This window comes from Macaca mulatta, chromosome 18 (genome assembly GCF_049350105.2).
Source record: "Macaca mulatta isolate MMU2019108-1 chromosome 18, T2T-MMU8v2.0, whole genome shotgun sequence".
Classification (NCBI taxonomy): Eukaryota; Metazoa; Chordata; class Mammalia; order Primates; family Cercopithecidae; genus Macaca; species Macaca mulatta.
This window is the reverse complement of record NC_133423.1, coordinates 38,927,297-38,951,109: the sequence shown is the minus strand read 5'-3', so window position 1 is coordinate 38,951,109 and position 23,813 is coordinate 38,927,297. Positions and strand designations below refer to the sequence as shown.

Here is a 23,813-nt window from a genome sequence, read left to right as displayed (position 1 = left end):
ACCATTGCAAGTGAGAAAAGAAGAAAGTAATCCCTTATGTATTCCTTTTCTCTACACAAGACACTCAGTGAATTTCCATTTGAAATCATGACACACACACATTATAAGCTTGTTGTTCAGCCTACAATCAGAGACTTGAAAGTAATTTGTTTATTTATTTTTTTCTTCTTTTCTCTCAGGTTGTCTTTTATGCCTATATAATTTTAGCATAATGGCCAGAGCACTTCCGAAGTAAATTGCCAAAAATCATGTTTTAAATATGGACAAAATATCTGAGGCAGGGAATGGTTGAATCTAACAGAAAGTTATTACATTTACCATATCATTTTAAAAGATTTTGAAAGCCAAGATCCTATGGCTTTTTTTCCCCTGACAAAATAATGGGGAAGATGGTAAAAATAATCGAAGTTAAGAACATGTGTTCATTAGGATATTTGGTACAATATGACTCTTACTTTGAGAGAAATCACCAAAATTGAAAAATCTTGCTAAAAATATTTTAGTATAAATTCTAAGATTTAATATTAGAGTAGAAGAGACACTAAGGATAGTTTAATCCAAGCCATGTGTTCTTCCAGACATAGAGATTTGAAGCCTGAAAACTTTATCATCATTGCTTTTGCTTCTCAAATGATAAACATTGAAAATAAAAATTAATTTCCTACTATAAAATAATTAAAGGATGAATATTCCAATAAAAAAATTAATGATTGGGTGTTCAATTCACAGAACTATATGCAGCCAATAAAGATGATAAAATGTTCAATCTCATTAGCAAATAGAGAAATGCAAATTAAAATAAAAAATGAGTTAGCATTTTCCTTTGATTAAAGTAATAAAGATAAAAATAAATGCAGGCATCCCATTCTGGAAAGCATATGAGAAACGTTAAGTCTCTTATACTGCTTGTGGGACAGAAAATGTCTACAACCTTTTTGGAAAGCAATGTATATATAGGTATTTTATACAGAAGTATATACATGTGTATGTGGATGTATGTCTCTATGTGTAATTTTCTTTTCATAAAGATACGACCCAGGTTTCCAAATCCTGAGAGTTTAACCTAGGAAGCAATCACATTTTTGCAAAGTTTTTAGCTAGAAGCATATTGTCATATTATTTTAATAGCAAATAGTGTTTTTGAAAACCGAAGTATCCAGCTATAGGAAGTTACCTAGAACATTCAGACTCAATTGTATCTTGGAATACTGTATGTCTATTTTAAATGGAATAGTGTCAAAATGTTAAATCATATGTAAATTATTGTTTTTTAAAACAATGAGCAAATACCCCAGTTTTAAGTCAGTATTAGTAGAAGAGGTCATATTTATTTAAAAAAGCATTCACATAAAAATATTTACAATAATATATATGCCAAAATGTTGATCGTGAGTATTGCTTACTTTGTAACAACCATATGATATGTATTTTAATTTCATATACAAAATGAAAAATAAGTTAAAAATATTACAATTTTTGGTTTTGAAAATTTAAGATTTCCTCATGTGTCTGTTGGCTGCATAAATGTCTTCTTTTGAGAAGTGTCCGTTCACATCCTTAGCCTACTTTTTGATGGGGTTGGTTTTTTCTTGTAAATTTCTTTGAGTTCTTTGTAGATTCTGGATATTAGCCCTTTGTCAGATGAGTAGATTGCAAAAATTTTTCCCGTTCTGTAGTTTGCCTCTTCACTCTGATGGTAGTTTCTTTTGCTGTGCAGAAGCTCTTTAGTATAATTAGATCACATTTGCCAATTTTGGCTTTTGTTGCCATTGCTTTTGGTGTTTTAGATATGAAGTCTCTGCCCATGCCTCTATCCTGAATGGTATTGCCCAGGTTTTCTTCTAGGGTTTTTATGGTTTTAGGTCTAACATTTAAGTCTTTAATCCATCTTGAATTAAGGTTTGTATAAGGTATAAGGAAGGGATCCAATTTCAGCTTTCTACGTATGGCTAGCCAGTTTTCCCAACATTATTTATTAAATGGGGAATCCTTTCCCCATTTCTTGTTTTTGTCAGGTTTGTCAAAGATCAGACGGTTGTAGATGTGTGGTATTATTTCCGAGGGCTCTGTTCTATTCCATTGGTCTATATCTCTGTTTTGGTACCAGTACCATGCTGTTTTAGTTACTGTAGCCTTGTAGTATAGTTTGAAGTCAGGTAGCTTGATGCCTCCAACTTTGTTCTTTTGGCTTAGGATTGTCTTGGCAATGCAGGCTCTTTTTTGGTGCCATATGAACTTTAAAGTAGTTTTTTTTCCAATTCTGTGAAGAAAGTCATTAGTAGCTTGATGGGGATGGCATTGAATCTGTAAATTACCTTGGGCAGTATGGCCATTTTCATGATATTGATTCTTCCTATCCATGAACATGGAATATTCTTCCATTTGTTTGTGTCCTCTTTTATTTCGTTGAGCGGTGGGTTGTACTTCTCCCTGAAGAGGTCCTTCACATCCCTTGTAAGTTGAATTCCTAGGTATTTTATTCTCTTTGAAGCGATTGTGAATGGGAGTTCAATCATGATTTGGCTCTCTGTTTGTCTGTTATTGGTGTATAAGAATGCTTCTGATTTTTGCACATTGATTTTGTATCCTGAGACTCTGCTGCAGTTGTTCAATAGCTTAAGGAGATTTTGGGCTGAGACGATGGGGTTTTCTAAATATACAATCGTGTCATCTGCACACAGGGACAACTTGACTTCCTCTTTTCCTAATTGAATACCCTTTATTTCTTTCTCTTGCCTGATTGTCCTGGCCAGAACTTCCAACACTATGTTGAATAAGAGTGGTGAGAGAGGGCACCCCTGTCTTGTGCCAGTTTTCAAAGGGAATGCTTCCAGTTTTGCCCATTCAGTATGATATTGGATGTGGATTTGTCATAAATAGCTCTTGCTATTTTGAGATACGTCCCATCAAACCTAATTTATTGAGAGTTTTTAGCATGAAGGGCTGTTGAATTTTGTCAAAGGCCTTTTCTGCATCTATTAAGATAATCATGTGGTTTTTGTCTTTGATTCTGTTTATGTGCTGGATTACATTTATTGATTTGCATATGTTGAACCAGGCTTACGTGAAAAAATGCTTATCATCACTGGCCATCAGAGAAATGCAAATCAAAAACATAATGAGATATCATCTCACACCATTTAGATGGCAATCATTAAAAAGTCAGGAAACAACAGGTGCTGGAGAGGATGTGGAGAAACAGGAACACTTTTACACTGTTGGTGGGACTGTAAACTAGTTCAACTATTGTGGAAGACAGTGTGGTGATTCCTCAAGGATCTAGAACTAGAAATACCATTTGACCCAGCAATCCCATTACTGGGCATATACCCTAAGGATTATAAATCATGCTGCCTTAAAGAACATGCATGCGTATGTTTATTGCGGCATTATTCACAATAGCAAAGACTTGGAACCAACCCAAATGTCCATCAATGATAGACTGGATTAAGAAAATGTGGCACATATACACCATGGAATGCTATGCAGCCATAAAAAGGCATGAATTCATGTCCTTTGTAGGGACATAGATGAAGCTGGAAACCATTATTCTCAGCAAACTATTGCAAGGATAGAAAACCAAACACTGAGTGTTCTCACTCATAGGTGGGAATTGAACTATGAGAACACTTGGACACAGGAAGGGGAACATCACACACTGGGGCCTGTCGTGGGGTTGGGGGAGGGGAGGGATAGCATTAGGAGATATACCTAATGTAAATGATGAGTTAATGGGTGCAGCACACCAACATGGCACGTGTATGCATATGTTAAAAACCTTCATGTTGTGCACATGTACCCTAGAACTTAAAGTAGAATAAAAAAAGAAAATTTAAGATTTCCTCGCACTAATGCTAACTTAATACCATCTGAACGGCTTAGGAAACAGTGGTCCAGAAAAGAAATGAAAAACAGTAGCCTCGTGGCCAATAGAATTTGCTAGCGTTAATTGCTTAGTCCTTATGAGTTATTTTGGCAAATGGAAATTAACACATTCAGTTTAGTATTTTCAAACCAAGACTCTAACTCCCTAAATAACACAACATTTAGGACTTTCCCTCTGTTTAAGGTAAAATCATTGGAAAAACGCAGAGCAGCAACTATTAGCCTTCTTACCATCAGAGACCCAAAACAAAATACCATGAATTTCATAACTTGAAAGAACAGACATTTATTCTCTTAGTTCAGGACGCCAGAAGTCTGACATCAAGGTGTTGGTAGGTTCAGCTGCCTCCGTAGGCTCTGAGGAAGAGCCCATCTCATGCCTCTCTACTAACTGTTGGGGTTGCAGGCAGTCCCTGGTGTTCCTTGGCTTATAGATGCATTGCTTCAATCTCTGTCTCCATCTTTTTATCACTTTCCTCTCTGTGTTCTCTCCTCTTCCTTTTTTTATTTGTTTTGTTTTGTTTTTTTTGAGACAGGGTCTTGCACTCTTACCCAGGCTGGAGTACAGTGGCATGACCATAGTTTACTGCAGACTTGACCTTCTGGGCTCAAGTGGTCCTCCTGCCTCAGCCTACCGAGCAGCTGGGGCTACAGGTGTGTTTCACCACACCCAGCTAATTTTTAAATTTTCCTAGAGACAAGGTCTTATTTTGTTGCTCAGGCTGGTCTCAAACTCCTAGCCTCAAGTCATTCTCCATCCACGGCCTCCCAAAGTGCTAAGATTATAGGCATAAGACACTGTGCCTGGCCTCTCTCGTCTTCCAATGAGGACATTAGAGATAGAGCCCACTTTAAATCCAGGATGATTTCATCTTGAGATCATCAACTAATTATAACTGTAAAGACCCTATTTCCAAATAAGGTCACATGCCGATCCTTCAGACATGCATGAATTCTGAGGGGATGCCATTCAAACTACTACAAACTCCTTTTATTATTTTTCCTCTCAAGGGCCATTATTTTGAGTTGTATCTTCTAATAAACTTTACTTATTCAAAAATAAATAATTCCATTCTACATTTTCATTCATCTAAAATATGTGTGACAATTAGAGCTTCTAATTAGCATGAGGTAACCCATCACCACTCTGGTTTATTATCATTCCAGCCAAAAGCAAAGTGAGATGAATTAATTAGTTATTAGAAACAGCTCACAAGCGCCCATTTGCATCTTTATAGAGCTGTAAGAATTTGGATCCAAAATGTGTAGGCTTTGTTCATATTGTTACATTTTGATTTCATGAGTTATAATAAAGCATTTAGGAATGCAAACAAAATATGTGCAGTTATGTGTGTGACTATGCCTGAGATTTACTGTAAAAATATATATATGCTCTTTCTAAATCTGCACTAAAGCGATAAAAAGAGTTAAAGAACAACATCATGTACTTAAAAGTCTTTTGAATAGCTTTGGAAAATCCTTCCCTCCTCTCCTGTGCTCTGTGATTGGGCTACAGAAACACCTGTTGCATTGCTAGACATTTTGGTAATATATGTCTTCAGTGCTACAAAACATTAAGGAACCAGGGAGCGCTACACACTGGTAGATTGGCTGTTGTTTAGACATGTCCCCAGGATATATCTAGCAACTTGCACACTTTGTTGTAAGCAGAGGTAATTGGTTTTCCATGTAAATCTACAGCACTGTAAAATGTAAAGGATTTGACCCTATGATTTTAATGCCTGTAAGATACATGGATTTATTGATTTGGCTGTTTAAAAAATTGGAAATTTCAGAATGCTCCATTTGTGTGTTATAAATATTCAGGTTTAGATACTCAAACATTTTATTTTTTACAATCTTCTATTTGTTAGGTGTTTTTTGTTGTGCATGCATTTTTTTTTTAATGAGAATAATGAGACATCTGCAATAACAAAGTAATTCAGAGTTATAACAAGAATTGAAATCGCTGCTATCAGGTTTATTGTGAGAACCCATGTCAACTAAATTTTAAAATGTTTTTATTTTTTGATTGCTCTTCAGGGAAGGTTGTTTGAATTGAATTTAAGAGTTTTCTTGTGTTTCATGGTCAATATATAATAAACATAATAATAAAGATGCATTGATAGTTTATGGACTGAAAAATTGAAATAACAGCATAGCAATTTTATAACAGGGTTAACATTGGGTAATTATGTTGTTTGAATAATATGCCATCTCTTAGTAGAAGATCTAAAAAATTAGAAATACAACATAAAAATTACAGAGCTTGAGGGCTTAGCATTCAGGATAGAAACATGCAGAGATAATCAACTTTCAACAATTGAATTTTTTTACAACTAAGAAAAGCATTGCTAGTTAACACCACATTTCCTTTACGATAAAGGTATACTTAGAAGCTTCTAGGACACACACATATACACACACTTGTTGAGATTGAACTTTATTGTCCTGACACACATAGCAGAAAACACAGAATTCATTTCATCCAAACTGGTTTTGTTTTGTTTTATTTTATTTATTTTATTTTATTTTATTTTTGAGGTGGAGTTTCACCCTTATTGCCCAGACTGGAGTGCAGTGGTACGATCTTGGCTCACTGCAACCTCTGCCTCCTGCGTTCAAGTGATTCTCCTGCCTCAGCTTCACCAGTAGCTGGGATTACAGGCATGCACCACCACACCCGGCTAATTTTTTGTATAGTAGAGATGGGGTTTCACCATGTTGGCCAGGCTGGTCTCAAACTCCCGACCTCAGGTGATCCTCTCTCCTCTGCCTCCCAAAGTGCTAGGATTACAGGTATGAGCCACCGTGCCCAGCCAAACTGCTTATTTTACAGAAGAAATAACTGAGGTCTGGAGCGTGATATTGCAAAGGTCCTCCACTAGTTAAGGAGATGATCCCAGGTGAATTGTGTGTGTTCCAACTCTTCATTATGTGCTCTTTTCACTATGCAAATTGTCATCTTTAGTTCACTTTATTGTGAGTGACTAAGACTGTTATACAACTTTGTAAAAGATAATTAACATGAAAAATAATGTTTCACATTTACAACAATACTAACAGCCATATTATTACTTACTGAACTCAAACCATTCACTATGCTAAAAACTATATATGTGTTTTCCATTTTAATCTTTATAACAGTTTTTATTTATATATCCCCATTTTTTGGATGAGGGCATAGAAGTAAACAAAGAGGCTTGGTTTTTCATGGTTGACCAGCTAATAAGTAATGAAATGAAAATTCAAACCTAATACTGCCTGAATAGAAAAACTATACTCTTACCTCTTAAACTGTAAACAATGTGTTTCTCACTGTAGGCAATATATTTGTGATTATATGAGTATTAAAAGGGACAGGAGAAAAACACAAGGATGGTAAAAGATGTCTATTGGACAATAAAAAATAAAGATTACATATAGCTAGAGGAGCTGAATAACTCTAGAACAGATTAAATAAAATCTTTACTGGCCAACTTATTTAAATTAAATAAAAATTCCTATTAGTTCAGGAACTAGATCTAAGATAAAATATACATACAAAAATATACATACAAAAAAGCTTTTACAGACTGGCTTCTCTTTACTCCACCTCCAATGAAAGACAGACAGAGAAGAAGGGAAAGGAAGGGAAGGGGAGGGAGAGAAGGGGAGGGAAAGGGAAGGGGAGGGGAGAGGAGGGGAGGGAAAGGGAAGGAAGAGGAGGGGATGGGGAAGGGGAGAGGGGAAGGGAGGAAGGGAGAAGGGAGGGAAGAAGGGTAGAGGGAGGAAGGAAGGAAGGGAGGGAGGAAGAAAGGGAGAAAGAGAGGGAGGAAGGAAGGGAAGGAAAGAAGGAAGGGAAGGGAAGAAAGAAGGAAGGGAAGAAGGAGGGAAGGGAAGGGAAGATGGGAAGGGAAGAAGGAAGGAAGGGAAGAAGGAAGGAAGGGAAGAAGGAAGGAAGGGAAGTAAGAGGGAAGGGAAGAAGGAGGGAAGGAAAAGGAAGAAGGAGCGAAGGAAAGGGAGGAAAGGAAGCAAGGAAAAAGGAAGGAAGGGAGGGGAGGAAAGAAAGCAACATTGAAAGATCTTTTGATATCAACTATCAGAGTTGGGGTCCCCCAAAATTGCTTGGTGGTGGTCATTGTTGGTATAACTCTGGAAGATAACTCCTCTTTCTAATAGGGTATATTTATTTATTTATTTTTTATTTTGAAGACAGAATCGCGCTGTGTCACCCAGGGTTGAGTGCAGTGGCACTATCTTGGCTCACTGAAACCTCTGCGTCCCAGGTACCAGTGATTCTCCCACCTCAGCCTCCTGAGTAGCTGGGATTACAGGTGTGCGCCACCATGCCCGGCTAATTTTTGTATTTTTAGTAGAGACGGGGTTTCACCATGTTGGCCAGGCTGGTCGGGAACTCCCGACCTCAGGTGATTCGTCTGTCTCGGCCTCCCAAAGTGCTGGGATTACAGACGTGAGCCACTGCTCCCAGCCGCATTTCTAAGCAAGAGAACAATTTAACTCTTTTTGAGACTGAATTTGGATATTACTGATTTCTAAGGTTGATCCACTGTCAAAAATAATAGAATCGTCAGTTAGGTAACCTCCCTACCTGCCTATTATTCAAGTCTGATGTAGTCATCATTAACAGATATTTCTTCCTTGCCTGCATAGTGCTTTACATTTGTTGCTGATGTCTCTCTTGGGTTCTAGCATAGGGCATGTGGGCCTTGGAAGGTGCCCAGCAAGAGACAGAACAGAGCCCAGATTCTTTACCCAAGGATAGTCCAAGTTTTAGTTAAAACACCAAAGTACCCTAGTTTAATTTCTCTGAGCCTTGTTATCCTTATCTCTAAAATGGTACCAATCATGTATTCTGTGCCAAAATCGCAGGATATTTGAAAATCAAGTAAGAAAGTAACATGAAAATCCCTGTGCCAATGTCAGTTATTATTACATCTATGAAATGCTTGATTTTATAAATTACTTTTACAAGCAATTTTTCATTTGACCCTCACAAGAACACTATAAAGTGGAAGCATGTATTATTACTTCATCACTTTAGATAGGAAATAGCTATTAAAAGGGCCTCTAGTATATCTAAAATTTTCCCAACCAAATACCCCTCACAGCATAGAAGCAGGGCTACCTGAAACCTGGAATTCTAAAGTTAATGTCCAGACTGCTTCTCTGAAAAGCCAAAATGTTTGCTTCTGCTTTATATCATGCACTTACTTGGGCTTAAAAAAAGGATCACAAGTTTAATTTTCTTGATAAAGGTTTGATACAAAAGGTACTGAATTTAGAATCTAAAGTCTTGGATAAACATGTTTTATAGGAGAAATTTTATTTGTTTTTATCCCAGTAGGATAAAACTAGTGCAATCTATCCATAAGTGATATTATGGCAAATCAGATTCAGTGCAATCTAAGGAGGAACTTGTCCACAAAGCAAAACTTGAAAGTGAGTTACCTCCATTGGTGAATTTCTCATGCAACAAAAGTATTCCTGCTATACTTGCAGGGATACTTTGTTAGATATTCAGCATTATATGAGCCATTGACTAGACATTACTTAAGATTTTCTTTAATAATGGGATTCTAGGTACATATTTAAATGCTTTTTTTATACTTAACCTAACTTTTTTAGGTGTTTGTAGTTAGGTTCCACAGCCCAGCAAAGTTGAAGATGTTTTAAAGATAAAATTTAATACTTCAAAGACATTTGGCAAGATTTTCAGAGTGACCTAGGGCACTAATCTCTACAGGATGCTAAAACTTCACTGCAGATATAATAGAAAGGAAGATATGAAGAACTCCCCTACTGTATATGGTTGGAAGGGATACTCTGATAAATAGTTTGGCCTGGCCGGGTGAGATCCCTTTGGGGAAATACTTACAATACACTAGATGGCCTCTAAACTGCTTTCTTTTTGTTATTATAATTGAAATTCTAGAATATATATGCAAAAAGTACAGATATGTTGCATAGGTATACATGTGCCATGGTGGTTTGCTGCATCCATCAACCCGTCATCTACATTAGGTATTTCTCCTAAAGCTATCCCTCCTCTATACCCCCACCCCTTGACAGGCCCTGGTGTGTGATGTTCCCCTCCCAGTGTCAATGTGTTCTCATTGTTCAACTCCCACTTATTAATGAGAAAATGTGGTGTTTGGTTCTCTCTGTGTTAGTTTGCTGAAAATGATGGTTTTCATTTTTATCCATGTCCCTGCAAAGGACATGAACCCCTCCTTTTGTATGGCTGCATAGTATTCCATAGTGTATATGTGCCACATTTTCTTTATCTTGTCTATCATTGATGGGCATTTGCATTGGTTCCAAGTCTTGGCTATTGTGAATAGTGCTGCAATAAATATGCGTGTGCGTGTGTCTTTATAGTACAATGATTTATAATCTTTTGGGTATGTGCCCAGTAATGGGATTGCTCGGTCAAATCGTATTTCTGACTAGATCCTTGAGGAATCGTCACACTGTCTTCCACAATGGTTGAACTAGTTTACACTCCCACCAGCAGTGTAAAAGTGTTCCTGTTTCTCCACATCCTCTCCAGCATCTGTTGTTTCCTGACTTTTTAATGATCACCATTCTAACTTCCATGAGACGGTATCTCATTGTGGTTTTGATTAGCATTTCTCTAATGATCAGTGATGATGCGCTTTTTTTTTTCGTATATTTGTTGGCAGCATAAATGTCTTCTTTTGTAGCAGTACTGTCTGTTCATATCCATCACCCACTTTTGGATGGGGCTGTTTTTTTCTTGTAAATTTGTTTAAGTTCCTTGTAGATTCTAGATACTAGCCCTTTGTCAGATGGATAGATTTAAAAAAATTCTCCCATTCTGTAGGTTCCATGTTCACTCTAACAATACTTTCTTTTGCTGTGCAGAAGCTCTTTGGTTTAATTAGATCCCATTTGTCAATTTTGGCTTTTGTTGCCTTTGCTTTTGCTGTTTTCGTCATGAAGTCTTTACCCATGCCTATGTCCTAGGCTTTCTTCTAGGGTTTTTGTGGTTTTAGGTCTTACATTTAAGTCTTTAATCTATCTTGAGTTAATTTTTGTATAAGGTGTGAGGAAGGGGTCCAATTTCAGTTTTCTGCATATGGCTAGCCAGTTTTCCAAACATCATTTATTAAATAGGGAATCCTTTCCCCATTGCTTGTTTTTCTCTAGTTTGTCAAGGATCAGGTGACTGTAGATGTGTGGTGTTATTTTTGAGGCCTCTGTTCTGTTACTTTGGTCTATATATCTGTTTTGGTACCAGTACCATGCTTTTTTGTTTACTGTAGCTTTGTAATATAGATTGAAGTCAGGTAGCCTGATGTCTCCAGCTTCATTCTTTCTGCTTAGGATTATCTTGGCTATGCAGGCTCTTTTTTGGATCTATATGAAATTTAAAGTAGTTTTTTTTTTTTTTTTTTTCTAGTTCTGTGAAGAAAGTCAATGGTAGCTTGATGGGAATAGCATTGAATCTATAAATTACTTTTGAGAGTATGGCTATTTTCATGGTATTGATCTTCCTATCCATGAGCATGGAATGTTTTTCCATTTGTTTGTGTCCTTTCTTATTTCCTTGAGCAGTGGTTTGTAGTTCTCCTTGAAGACGTCCTTCACATATCTTGTAAGTTGTATTCCTAGGTATTTTATTCTCTTTGTAGCAATTGTGAATGAGAGTTCATTCATGATTAGGCTCTCTGTCTGTTATTGGTGTATAGGAATGATTGTGATTTTTGCACATTGATTTTGTATCCTGAGACTGCTGCAATTGCTCAACAGCTTAAGGAAATTTTGGGCTGAGACAATGGGGTTTTCTAAATATACAATTATGTCATCTGCAAACAGAGACCGTTTGACTTCCTCTCTTCCTATTTGAATACTCTTTATTTCTTTTGCCGGATTGTCCTGGCCAGAATTTCCAGTACTATGTGGAATAGGGGTGGTGAGAGAGGGCATCCTTGTCTTGTGCTGGCTTTCAAAGGGAACGCTTCCAGCTTTTGCCCATGCAGTATATTAGCTGTACATCTGTCATAAATAGCTCTTATTATCTTGAGACACATTACATCAATACCTAGTTTATTGAGAGTTTTTAGCATGAAGAGGTGTTGGATTTTATCAAAGGTCTTTTCTGCATCTACTGAGATAATCATGTGGTTTTTGTTACTGGTTCTGTTTATGTGATGGATTACGTTTATTGATTTGCATATATTGAGCCAGCCTTGCATCCCAGGGATGAAGCCAACTTGATCATGGTGGATAAGCTTTTTGATATGCTGCTGGATTCGGTTTGCCAGTATTTTATTGAGGATTTTCACACTGATGTTCATCATCAATGTGATATTGGGTTGAAACTTACTTTTTTTTTGTTGTGTCTTTGCCAGGTTTTGGTATAAGGATGATGCTGGCCTCATAAAATGAGTTACGAAGGAATCCCTTTTTTTCTGTTGTTTGGAATAGTTTCAGAAGGAATGGTGCCAGCTCATCGTTTTACCTGTGGTAGAATTTGGCGATAAATCCGTCTGGTCCTGGGCATTTCTTGGTTTGTAGGCTATTAATGACTCAATTTCAGAACTTGCTATTGGTCTATTCAGGGATTCGACTTCTTCCAGGTTTAGTCTTGCAGCGTGTGGGGGGTGTGTATGTCCAGAAATTTATCCATTTCTTCTAGGTTTTCTAGTTTATTTGTGTAGAGGTGTTTATAGTATTATCTGATGGTAGTTTGTATTTCTATGGGATCAGTGGTGATCTCCCCTGTATCATTTTTTTATTGTCTACTTGATTCTTCTCTTTTTCCTTCTTTATTATTCTGGCTAGTGGTCTATTTTTTTAATCTTTTCAAAAAACCACCCCCTGGATTCATTGATTTTTTGAAGGGTTTTTCATGTCTCCGTTTCCTTCAGTTCTGCTCTGATCTTAATTATTTCTTGTCTTCTGCTAGCTTTTGAATTTGTTTGCTCTTGTTTCTCTAGTTCTTTTCATTGTGATATCAGGGTGTTGATTTTAGATCTTTCCTCCTTTCTCCTGTGGGCATTTAGTGCTATAAATTTCCCTCTAAACACTGTTTTAGCTGTGTCCCAGAGATTGTAGTATGTTGTGTCTTTGTTCTCATTGATTTCAAAGAACTTATTTATTTATGCCTTAATTTCTTTATCCAGTAGTCATTCGGGAGCAGGTTGTTCAGTTTCCATGTAGTTGTGTGGTTTTGAATGAATTTCCAATCCTGAGTTCTAATTTGATTGCACTGTGGTTTAAGAACTGTTTGTTATGATTTTCATTCCTTTGCATTTGCTGAGGAGTTTTTACCTCCAATTATGTGATCAATTTTAGAATAAGCGTGATGTGGTGCTGAGAATAATGTATATTTTTTTATTTGGGGTGGGAGAGTTCTGCAGATGTCTATTAGGTCCTCTTGGTCCAGAGCGGAGTTCAAGTCCTGAGTATCCTTGTTAATTTTCTGGCTCATTGATCTAATATTGACAGTGGGGTGTTAAAGTCTACCACTATTATTGAGTGGGAGTTGAAGTCTCTCTGTAGGTCTCTAAGAACTTGCTTTATGAATCTGGGTGCTCCTGTATTGGGTACATATACATTTAGGATAGTTAGCTCTTCTTGTTTCGTTGATCCCTTTACCATTATGTAATCCCCTTCTTTGTTTTGTTTTGTTTTTGATCTTTGAGGAGAGCAACCCCAAGATACATCATGGTCAGATTCACCAAGATTGAAATTAAAGAAAAAATGTTAAGGGCAGCCAGAGAGAATGGTCACATTATCCACAAAGGGAAGCCCACCAGACTAACAGCAGATCTCTCTGCAGAAACACTACAAGCCAGAAAATAGTGGGGGCCAATATTCAACATTCTTAAGGAAAAGAATTTGCAACCCAGAATTTCATATCCAGCCAAACTAAGTTTATAAGCAAAGGAGAAATAAAATCCTTTACAGAAAGCAAATGCTGAGAGGTTTTGTCACCACTGGGCCTGTCTTACAAGAGCTCCTGAAGGAAGCACTAAAAATGGAAAGGAAAATCTGGTACCAGCCACTGCAAAAACATACCAAATTGTAAAGACCATCGGCATCATGAAGAAACAGCATCAACTAACGGGCAAAATAATCACCAGCATTGTGTAATCATAATGACAGGATCAAATTCACACATAACATTATTAACCTTAATGTAAACAGGTTAAATGCCCCAGTTAAAAGACACAGACTGGCAAATTGGAGAAAGAGTCAAGACCCCTCAGTTTGCTGTATTCAGGAGACCCATCTCACTAGCAAAGACACACACAGACTCAAAATAAAGGGATGGAGGAATATTTACCAAGAAAATGGAAAGAAAGAAAGAAAAAGAAAGGAAGGAAGGAAGGAAGGAAGGAAGGAAGGAAGGAAGGAAGGAAGAAAGAAGGAAGGAAAGAAAGAAAGAAAGAGAGAGAGAAAGAAAGAAAGAGAAAGAGAAAGAAAGGAGGGAGGGAGGGAGAAAAGGAAGGAAGGAAGGAAGGAAGAAAAGAAGGAAGGAAGAAAGAAAGAAGCAGGGGTTGCAATCCTTGTCTCTGATAAACAAACTTTAAACCAACAAAAATCTAAACTGCTTTCTAATGATAACTTCAAGTTGTTAGCAGACTTTGTTTTACTTAAAACAGGTATATCAGTCAGGTTTCTACCAGAGAAAGAAAGAGCCAGCAGGAAATACATACTAAGAAAAGTATTGCAAGGAATTGGTTTAAGTGGTTATGATGGCTGGCCAGGCAATTCCAAAATCCACTGGGCAGGCCATTAAGGGGCAAGCTGGAGCTCTCAAGCTAAGTCCACAGCCATGGCAGGGCAGAATTTCTGCCTCAGGGCAGCCTCAGTTCTGCACTTAAGGCCTTTTATCTGATCGAATCTGGGCCATCCAAATAGACTATGGCAATATCTCTTACTTAAAGTTGACGGAATATGGACTTTAGTCCCATCTATAATATACCTTCACAGCAATACCTCAGTTGGTGTTGGATTGAATAACTGGGTGCTGTAGCCTAGCTAAGTTGATACATATAACTGACCATCACAAAGCGTTTTTCAAATCAATCACTTGAGACAGTATTGACATGATTGCTTATTCATTTTAAATAAAAGTGAAGTTAAACTTCTACATAGCATGAGTACATTTTTGATGGATTAGAACTTTATTTTAAACAAGAGCATTATGAAAGTCATAAGCTGTTATGAGTAGGTAACCATTTCTTCTCAAGGTTCTCTCCCTATTAATTTTTTAATTTCCCGGAAAATCTCTGTAATCCCACTGCCTCAGTAATCAACAACAGTGCCTATGAAATGATGAAAAAAATGAACAAAATTAGATCAATACCATGTTAACAAATCAAAGCGAGCATGAACCTACTTAAGGAATGACAAAGGCCTTATGTTTGAAGCATCTCTTTGCCATCTTGTTGATGTGGTTGAAATCCTGTGTATTAACCTAATATTTTCTCTATGTTAGTGTTTTTGTACCCAATCAGTTTTAGTAGATTTTTTCAAGTGTTGTTTTTTGTGTGCATCTTCCCTGCTTCAGGTACTATTGTGGACCCTATGAATATACAATTAAAACCTGAATAATATTAATAACAAAACAAGAACACATTCAATGACAGTCTCAATATATGTCTTCATGGAGCTTCCAAACTATTTTATAAAATTAGAAGCTTCTTTAGAGGACAGAAATTTGTGTTATAAATATCATTATGTGGGTGAATTTATCAAATGGTCTAATAGTACTATTTATTAAAGGCAACTGTTCATTCCTTGCAATAACTGATCCTTTCTAACCATCATTTAAAATATCATCTCCTATTAATAGTAAGTTTGAATTCCCCTTACCACTAAGTACTCATCTTCCTATGCAAAAAATTTTCAAATATGTAATTTTGTACAAGAGCATAATTTCTTTTATTATGCATTTTTTTCTTGGCACCAAATATTTGCACTATTTCAGATGAATGGGGGATAATGGTTACATTTTTATCTTTATCAGGGTTGTTTAATTCCTTGAGGTTTAAGGACTTGATCATTTAGTCTGAGTCTCAAAAATATCACGTTTTTTTCACAAATATCATTTGTTTTACAATAATTTATCATGTTAATGAGCTACTTTGAGCTTTTGGTAAGAGGAAAGTCACTTACATCAAAAATTTTCATATATCAGATGAATGATCCGTGTGGCCTCTCTAGTTTACCTGTGTTATCTGTGCTTTTTAAAATAAACCCTAATGTGATAATTGTGTACAATATTATGCCAAAATTATCATAGAGATTGATTTTCTATATCTCTTGTGTGGAAGCTAATGCAAAACAAAATATTCTTGAAAGATAGTTTGAAGAGACCAAAGCCCTAATATTTTCTTCTGAAGTGCATTGGCTTTGGATTCTTGATTTTTGGCCTAAAGAAAACATAATCACAGACCATGAATGAATGATGGAGACATAAATTTTTAGATTGACTGTTCTTGATTTATAGACATGGCTCTTCCAAAGAGTAAGGAAAAATGATCCATGCAATTTTTGATTATTTCTTCATCATTTCTACTTTATATTCTGCATCTGCCCCTAGGCTATTTACATGGACATATTTTTATAAAATGGAAAAAACTCAAAAGAATTATAAAAATTAATTTTATTTCTTGCTATGATATTTCTACCCTTTTAGTCAAAATAATCATTACCACAATAGTTACAAACAATGTAAAGCATGTCCACTATTGTTACAATTTTGCTGAAGCTTTTTGAAACCCACGTAGGAATACTTGGTGCATAGTAACTTTCTTCCCCACTGTGGAAAATTCTTTCATAGGACTGGAGAAAGGAAGTCAGTACAGTTTCCAGGTGTCAGCAATGACAGTCAATGGCACTGGACCACCTTCCAACTGGTATACTGCGGAGACCCCAGAGAATGATCTGGATGGTAAGACTTTTTCCCAGTTACTATCACTCTGATTATCTTCTTGTTACCTCAGCTTCAAAAAGTGTCTTAAAAAAGGAATGAACTCTAATTTTGGTGACATTCATTCTTATTATATGTTCATATTCTAAACACAACAGGGAAACATTAGTGAATACATAGTCTTCAACAATGCCACGTAAATAATGCTAGCCCATGAATGATGTAGCATTGATTATGCAATAATCATGGTCCTCATAACAAGTTATTTGTTTTCAAGATCATCTGAAATAAGGTATTTTCTTCTTATTTTATTTTGAATAATCGGCCTTAACCATTTCGTCCACAAGAATTAGTGTAATGTATCATAGTAATCATGAACTATAACTATATAATATAGCTCCTCTTGCCTTTTTATGAGGCTTTTGAAAAACATCTATATGTATTTTTTTACTTGCTTATGATATTATTATTACCTTTTCTTGATATAAAAAACAACCTAATTTATTTGCTTAGCTGATAGTTGTCCTGAAACATTCATCAGTAGGATATTAGGATTCATATAAGATTAATATATTAATAAATTAAATATAAGCAAACTCCTGAAAATCAGCAAATGAGAAATTGCTCTGGAAATAAAAACATCATGACTAAATTTTTAAAATAAAATTTAAGAGGAAAGGGTAATGAAGTGACAGAATAAAACATTAAATAATAAAACAAATATATAGAATTAGAGTTAAAAATTTAAAAAGTAAGGATTCATAAAAATGAGAGGTCCTTGGAAAGAAGTGAGATATGATAAGTATTCCTAAAGCTAGATAATCAAAACTAGTGTCAATTAAAGGTAGATATAAAGATAAACTCATATGTATTGAAAATGTGACAGTACAAGATAATTGCCTATTATAGCTAACATTGAAATTCTCTTATTCCTTAACTGATACATCTGAAATTATTGCAGTAAAAATTGAGAGTAAAAACTCTATATTACCTTATTTTCCCTTACATTTTTAATCTCTCTTTCCATGTCTTCCTCACTTTCATTCTTTTCCTAGTTCTTTTATTCCTCTTTCTCATGTCTTCCTTCCTCTTTCTAGAACTCCTCCATCTCATTCTCTTTCTCCTTCATCTTTCTCTTTTTCTCTTTTTGAATTCCTCACCATCATTCATGATTTTTCTATAGCCACAGATTTGATTTTACTAAATAATTATGGTAGCATTAAACAATCAATAGTTGATATTTCCACAATAATATTAATCTCTGCCATGTGACTATATATTAATTCAATGAATATTTATAGAAATCTTACTAAGCATCAGGCACTGTGCTGAGCTTTGATAAATAATAAATAAGAAACACTTGGTTCTTTTCTCATGGAGCTTGGAGTATAGCAAAGATAGATAGACAGTTTAGGTGAAGTATAGGAAGTTGCCATTGTTATAGTTAAAACCTGATTGGGTACTTGAAAACTGTAGTTCAACTTAGGGTGGATGGATGGATGGATGGATGGATGGATGGATGGGTGGATGGATGGACCGGCAGGCAAACAGACAGACTTGCATTTATATTGAGAACTGAAGGATGAATAAGAATTAGGTATGCAAAAAATACATTGGCAGTTGAGGGGAAGGAATAGAGAGTAAGGTAAATGTGGTTTTTGAAGTCAAGACAATGATGCTGTTTGGGGACTGAAAAAGGCCATCAAGAATGAAACACAGAGATGGCATATGATGAAGTTTGTAAGATAAGCGGGTTCTAAATGTGACAAGACAAAGTTAAGAATGTTAAACATTGTCTAAATGTCATTAAGGCAATAACTTTGTTTTAGGCAAGTCATCAAAGGTTGATTTAAAAAATAGTGACTTAATTAGAATTGCATTTTGTAGAGATTACTCTGGCTGAAGCATGCACACACAAAAAATGTATTCTAAGTAGGCAAACACAGGCAGTGACTTTAAGACAACCCCAGAGGTAATATAGGAGTTTACAAAAAAGTAACTTGGGGCTTAGAGATACTATTTAACTTGTCTTAGGTTATATAATTGAAAAGTTGTGGGACTACCGAAAGTCACATTTCACAGAGTTCATACCCATTGCTGATAGCTTAGAAAATTTTCATTCATGTATTTATTCAGCATACATCTCTTATTAAAGATCTATATATGCCAGATATTACATTAGGTACTAGAGATTAAACAATAAATAAAGTCCCTACACCCAAGGAGTATAAGTTTTATTCAGATGGAGGTAGAGAGTGATAGGTGCTCTGAAGAAAAAGCAGCATGGTAGAGGGGATAGCAAGGATTAGAAAGTACTGATTTATATAAGGAGCTGAGAAAATCTCTCTGTTTAGATAAAATATGAACCCAGACTTTAAGGAAGTGAAGGGGAAGCCATGTGAATAGGTCAGACTAGAGCCCTCCAGGTAGAAGAAAAAGCAAGAACAGTCATCCTGAATAGAGCCTAATTGGTGATTGGCATCCTTCTTGCCATATATATCTCAAAGTCATGAGGTTGTAATTTGTCTTATGTAAAAAATAAAAGGGTGGCCACAATAAACTATGTAAATAGTTACTTTTTTCTATTCTAACTTATTTACCTGGTAATTACTTTTTAAATTTTATAGATTTATGTTTCCTCCTTTCATCTACCCTTATGAAGTATACATTATTAGCCTTACATTATAGGTGAGTAACTTAAGCTATGAAAGTTTAACTAACTTAATCAAGTAGTCAGCTAGCAACTGTGGAGCTCAAAACTAGGTTTTGAGGCCAAAACAGGCAGATCACTTGAGGTCAGGAGTTCGAGACCAGCCTGGCCAACATAGTGAAACCCTGTCTCTACTAACAATACAAAAATTAGCTGGGTGTGGAGGTGCACACCTGTAATCCCTGCTACTCAGGAGGCTGAGGCAGGAGAATTGCTTCAACCTGGGAGGCGGAGGTAGCAGTGAGCCGAGATTGTGCACTGCACTCCGGCCTGGGAGACAGAGCCAGCAAGACTCCACCTCAAAACAAAACAAAACAAAACAAAACAAAACAAAACAAAAAACAGGTGTTGGGCATTGTGGTCCAGTGTAGGGGATCAAAGAAAAGCCTCCACTAATCCCATAGAAATGACCTGATGACCATAAACACAGTGATTCAAGGCAAACAAACGATTCTAAGAAGTGAGATCATATCATTTACCCAAACCTAAGGGGTGTATCTTTTACTGGAAGGAGAGAAAATTAATGAAGCAGAGGTGCTAAAGGTCTTACAAAATATCCAGAATGAAACGGACTCTCTACTTGACTTATGTGCTCTTTTTCCTGACTCTGAATGAGTCACAACTTAAATAGAACCAAAATATAAAATCACCACTTATTGGAAGACACAAAATTTTCATTTAACTCCATGTTTTTCATATCAATGCAGTCTAACTATAATCCAGTTTATGCATCTATTTCAATCAAGAGTCTCTATGGCATGCTCATGAGAGTCTTAATAAATGCTTTTAATTGGATTTGTTTGAACTTTTCTACATGCAGCATTCCTTCTCTTTCTTTGGGTATGGATGTAGTTATTATGAAATATAGTTTAAGAATCTACAGTGTGCTGAATCATGGGGAGTACAAACATGAAAACATCAAGAACAGCTCTATTGAGACCCAGACAGATAATGGCTGCACTGATTAGAAAAGATTTCATGAAAACACATAGAACTTGAACTAGAAACTTCAGGGAAAGGGGGTTCTGTCAGCTAGGATTGTAGGGAAGTATGTGTAGGACAGCATAGAAGACATTTGAGATTGTTCACATGTAGACATAATGAAAACTAAAAGCCATTTCAGAGCACTTAACTGTGTAAATGTGTGGGAAATGTGTTTCACTTGCTGTAACAAAGTGTTAGTTCCAAAGGCCTTCTCAATTTATTGATCCATGATCACTTTCAACTGTGACACTTCCTAAAAGTGATTTTGGTTTCCTTTCTTTCCTTCTGGTTTTATTCTTTTGATTGCACCATTTATATATTAAAAAGTGTAACCCTTGATAGAAATTAATATTTGAAGGAATGAACAAGATCAGTAGAGGTCATTAGTAGCTACAAAAGAAAATTGAGCCTGCTAGTTTGCTCTGTTTTAAAAAAGATTTACTTAAATGTTCATCTCATTTTAATGTATTTGTGTAAATGTTTAAATCATAAAATAAGATACAAATGACTTGCACCAAAAGTTTCTTGGGTGATGTTGGAAAGCTTTGAGTTCTAAATTTTGAGTCCTGATGCTCTGTAATCATAAATTTCCATATAGAATTGCTTTGATCTCCCAAAAATTAAGGATAAGGAGAAAAAGCAATCATTTTAAACCACATAAAATGGGAGGATTTCTTTGCTATAGCTGAAGATATCTGTGTTGGAAGGTAACTGCATCATTAGGCCTCTCTGGATGCATTATGTTGTATAACTTACCCCCGCCCCTGCGTCAGAGCCTGGTGGTGATCCCCAAGAGAATGATCTACTCATTACTCCATAACTCTGAGCCCTGAGAGTCAGCTAAACAGAAACAGTGCTATTTGCAGATTGTTAAAGGAAACCCCTGCCTCCTGTGACTTCTGTAGTTCCTCTTGCCTTCCCAACTTGGCTTAAGGAGTGTGAAGATAACTGTAACTCAGAGAAATACCCTAATTCCTCATGGATTGTCCTTTTAATTAGATGTTTTGTTAAAGCAATTATAAAACCAAACCACATTGTTCAGGTTTCCCTGGAAAGCACATTGCTATTATTGACAGCTGGGAAGTTTTAAAATATTTATTTTGTACCTCAAAATTTCAGCTTAAAAAAAAAAAAAAAAAAAAAAAACCAAGATCATTAGAATTCCCCAGGGTTTTCATGTAAATGTCTTGCATAAAGAAATGAGAGAGTTTGTGATAGAGTTCAACAAAATATCCTTCAAGAAACTGAGCTTGGAAATCTGTTTATGCTTTTTTTTTTTTTTTTTTGGAGTGAACAGGTGGAAATTGCTATACACTATAAATAATCATGTAATTTAAAATCAAATCTCTACCCTGAAGTGGAGGAGTTTAGCTATCAAAAGTCAGCAGTGCAGACTTAAGAAAGTGTAATGGTGATGCAGCAAAAAAATGTGAACCTAGGACCTGGCCCTAATTTCTTGCCCCCAGGAAATAGGTAATTAGCCTTATTAACCCAAACTGGTAATAAATGGGTTCACTGCAAATTCATTTCATTTAAGAATTAGGGTAAGGAGTGTAGTTTACACCAGTGAGCAAAAGAATGTGTTCTTCTGGTGATTTCACTTGATGTTAGTATGGGATTTGGTGTGCACAGAGGAGTGAAGGTGGCATGTCATAGAATAGATTTTCTTTCTTGTACTTTGATGGGGACCATTTATGATATTCCATGTTGCTAATTGACAGATAGCCTTGGGGAATTTGATGGACCAGTGGTACAGTAGCTATTCCACTGTGAAATTTAAGACTCAGCCCCTTATTATCATTCAAGTGAATTTCATCTTACACGTAAGAAGCATAGAAGGCAAAGCAAAAACTGATTTTTAAAAGCAATATAGTATCTGTTTCGGTTCCTGGGCAAGTGGTTTTTCAGAATCTCAAAGTTCCACTGTACAAAGGATGGCACAGGTTGTTTTGACTTAGATAAATGTTCAAAGAAATTGCAAGTCTTTTACTTGGTTATAACAAACTTTATTGTGCCCATGGAATGTCTGATCCTTCTATGGCTTGCTTGACTTTTTTCTAACTACCATGTAAAGGATCAGGTGGGTTTTGGAGTCTTAATGACTAGGTTTGGATCCAGCTCCACTTACCGTATATTCTTGGGCAAATAACTTTCCTATGCCCTGGTTTTTCTCATGTGTAAAGAGGGCATAACAGCAGTATCCATCACAGTGGTTTTTGTGAGAATTAACTATGATAATGGCAACAAAGTGCTCAACGGTGTGTTGTTCTTTCTGATTTTTCTGGTTTTGATAAATAAGTAGATCTCAGACTTTGACTGCAGTTTGTTGTTGTTTTTGTTGTTGTTGTTGTTGTTGTTGTTTTAGACAGAATCTGGGTCTGTCGCCTAGGCTGAAGTGCAATGGCGTGATCTCAGCTCACTGCAGCTTCCACCCCTCGGGTTCAAGTGATTCTCCTGCCTCAGCCTCCCGAGTAGCTGTGATTATAGGCGTCCACCACCACACCTGGCTAGTTTTTGTATTTTCAGTAGAGACAGGGTTTCACCATGTTGGCCAGGCTGGTCTTGAACTCCTGACTTCAGGTGATCTGCCTGCCTTGGTGCACTCCCAAAATGCTGAGATTACAGGCATGGCCACCGCACCTGGCCATGACTGCAGTTCTTTCTGACGGTAATATGAAATACTCAGACCATTGATCTTATGAAACTTCTCCTTGTTCATGATGATAAAGCCTTGCTGTCTACATTTAGGGAACAGATGTATTCATTTATGTTACAAAAGGAGAGTGTATGTTCAGTACATCTTAAAAACTCATCATCTAATTAAGGTATAATTTAATGGGGCATCAAATAATTATAACAATAGATTGAGGAGGGCGTTTTGTGGAATTACGCAGTTTTTAAAAAACGTATTATAGGAATATAAGCAATCTTTCAAAATTGTATTGTTTTTACAAAAAACTAAAAACAAACATTATGCTAAATGGTAAACTACTAAACACATTTGATTTACAATCCAAACAAGCTTAAAAACTTCCTATGATTTCTGTTATTCAAGAAGATAGAGGTTTTGGCAAGAAAAACAAACTTTAAAATTCATAACATTTTATTACAAGAGGAAAGAAATCTTATAAATGGTGTTATTGCATATTTAAAAATTGCAAGAAGCTGCACTAAAAACCTATTAGAACCAATAAGAGAATTTAATAAAGTTATATGTTTCAAAAGCATAGCTTTTCTTTTTAGTAGCAAAAATTAGTTTAAACATTGAAAAGAAATGCATTTATAAAACCACCTAAAATATAATATCTAGGACTAAGTTTA

The 23,813-nt window shown here is 36.0% G+C and overlaps 1 protein-coding gene across 2 annotated transcripts in view; it reads left to right on the top strand.

Moving 5' to 3' along the window:
• Nucleotides 1-23,813, top strand: part of DCC (DCC netrin 1 receptor) — a 1,210,743-nt gene that overhangs the window by 973,876 nt on the left and 213,054 nt on the right. For both annotated transcript variants that reach the window (XM_028837901.2, XM_028837898.2), the window contains exon 14: nt 16,709-16,819. In XM_028837901.2, the coding sequence (XP_028693734.2) occupies nt 16,709-16,819 (111 nt within the window). The remainder of the gene's footprint in view (nt 1-16,708; nt 16,820-23,813) is intronic.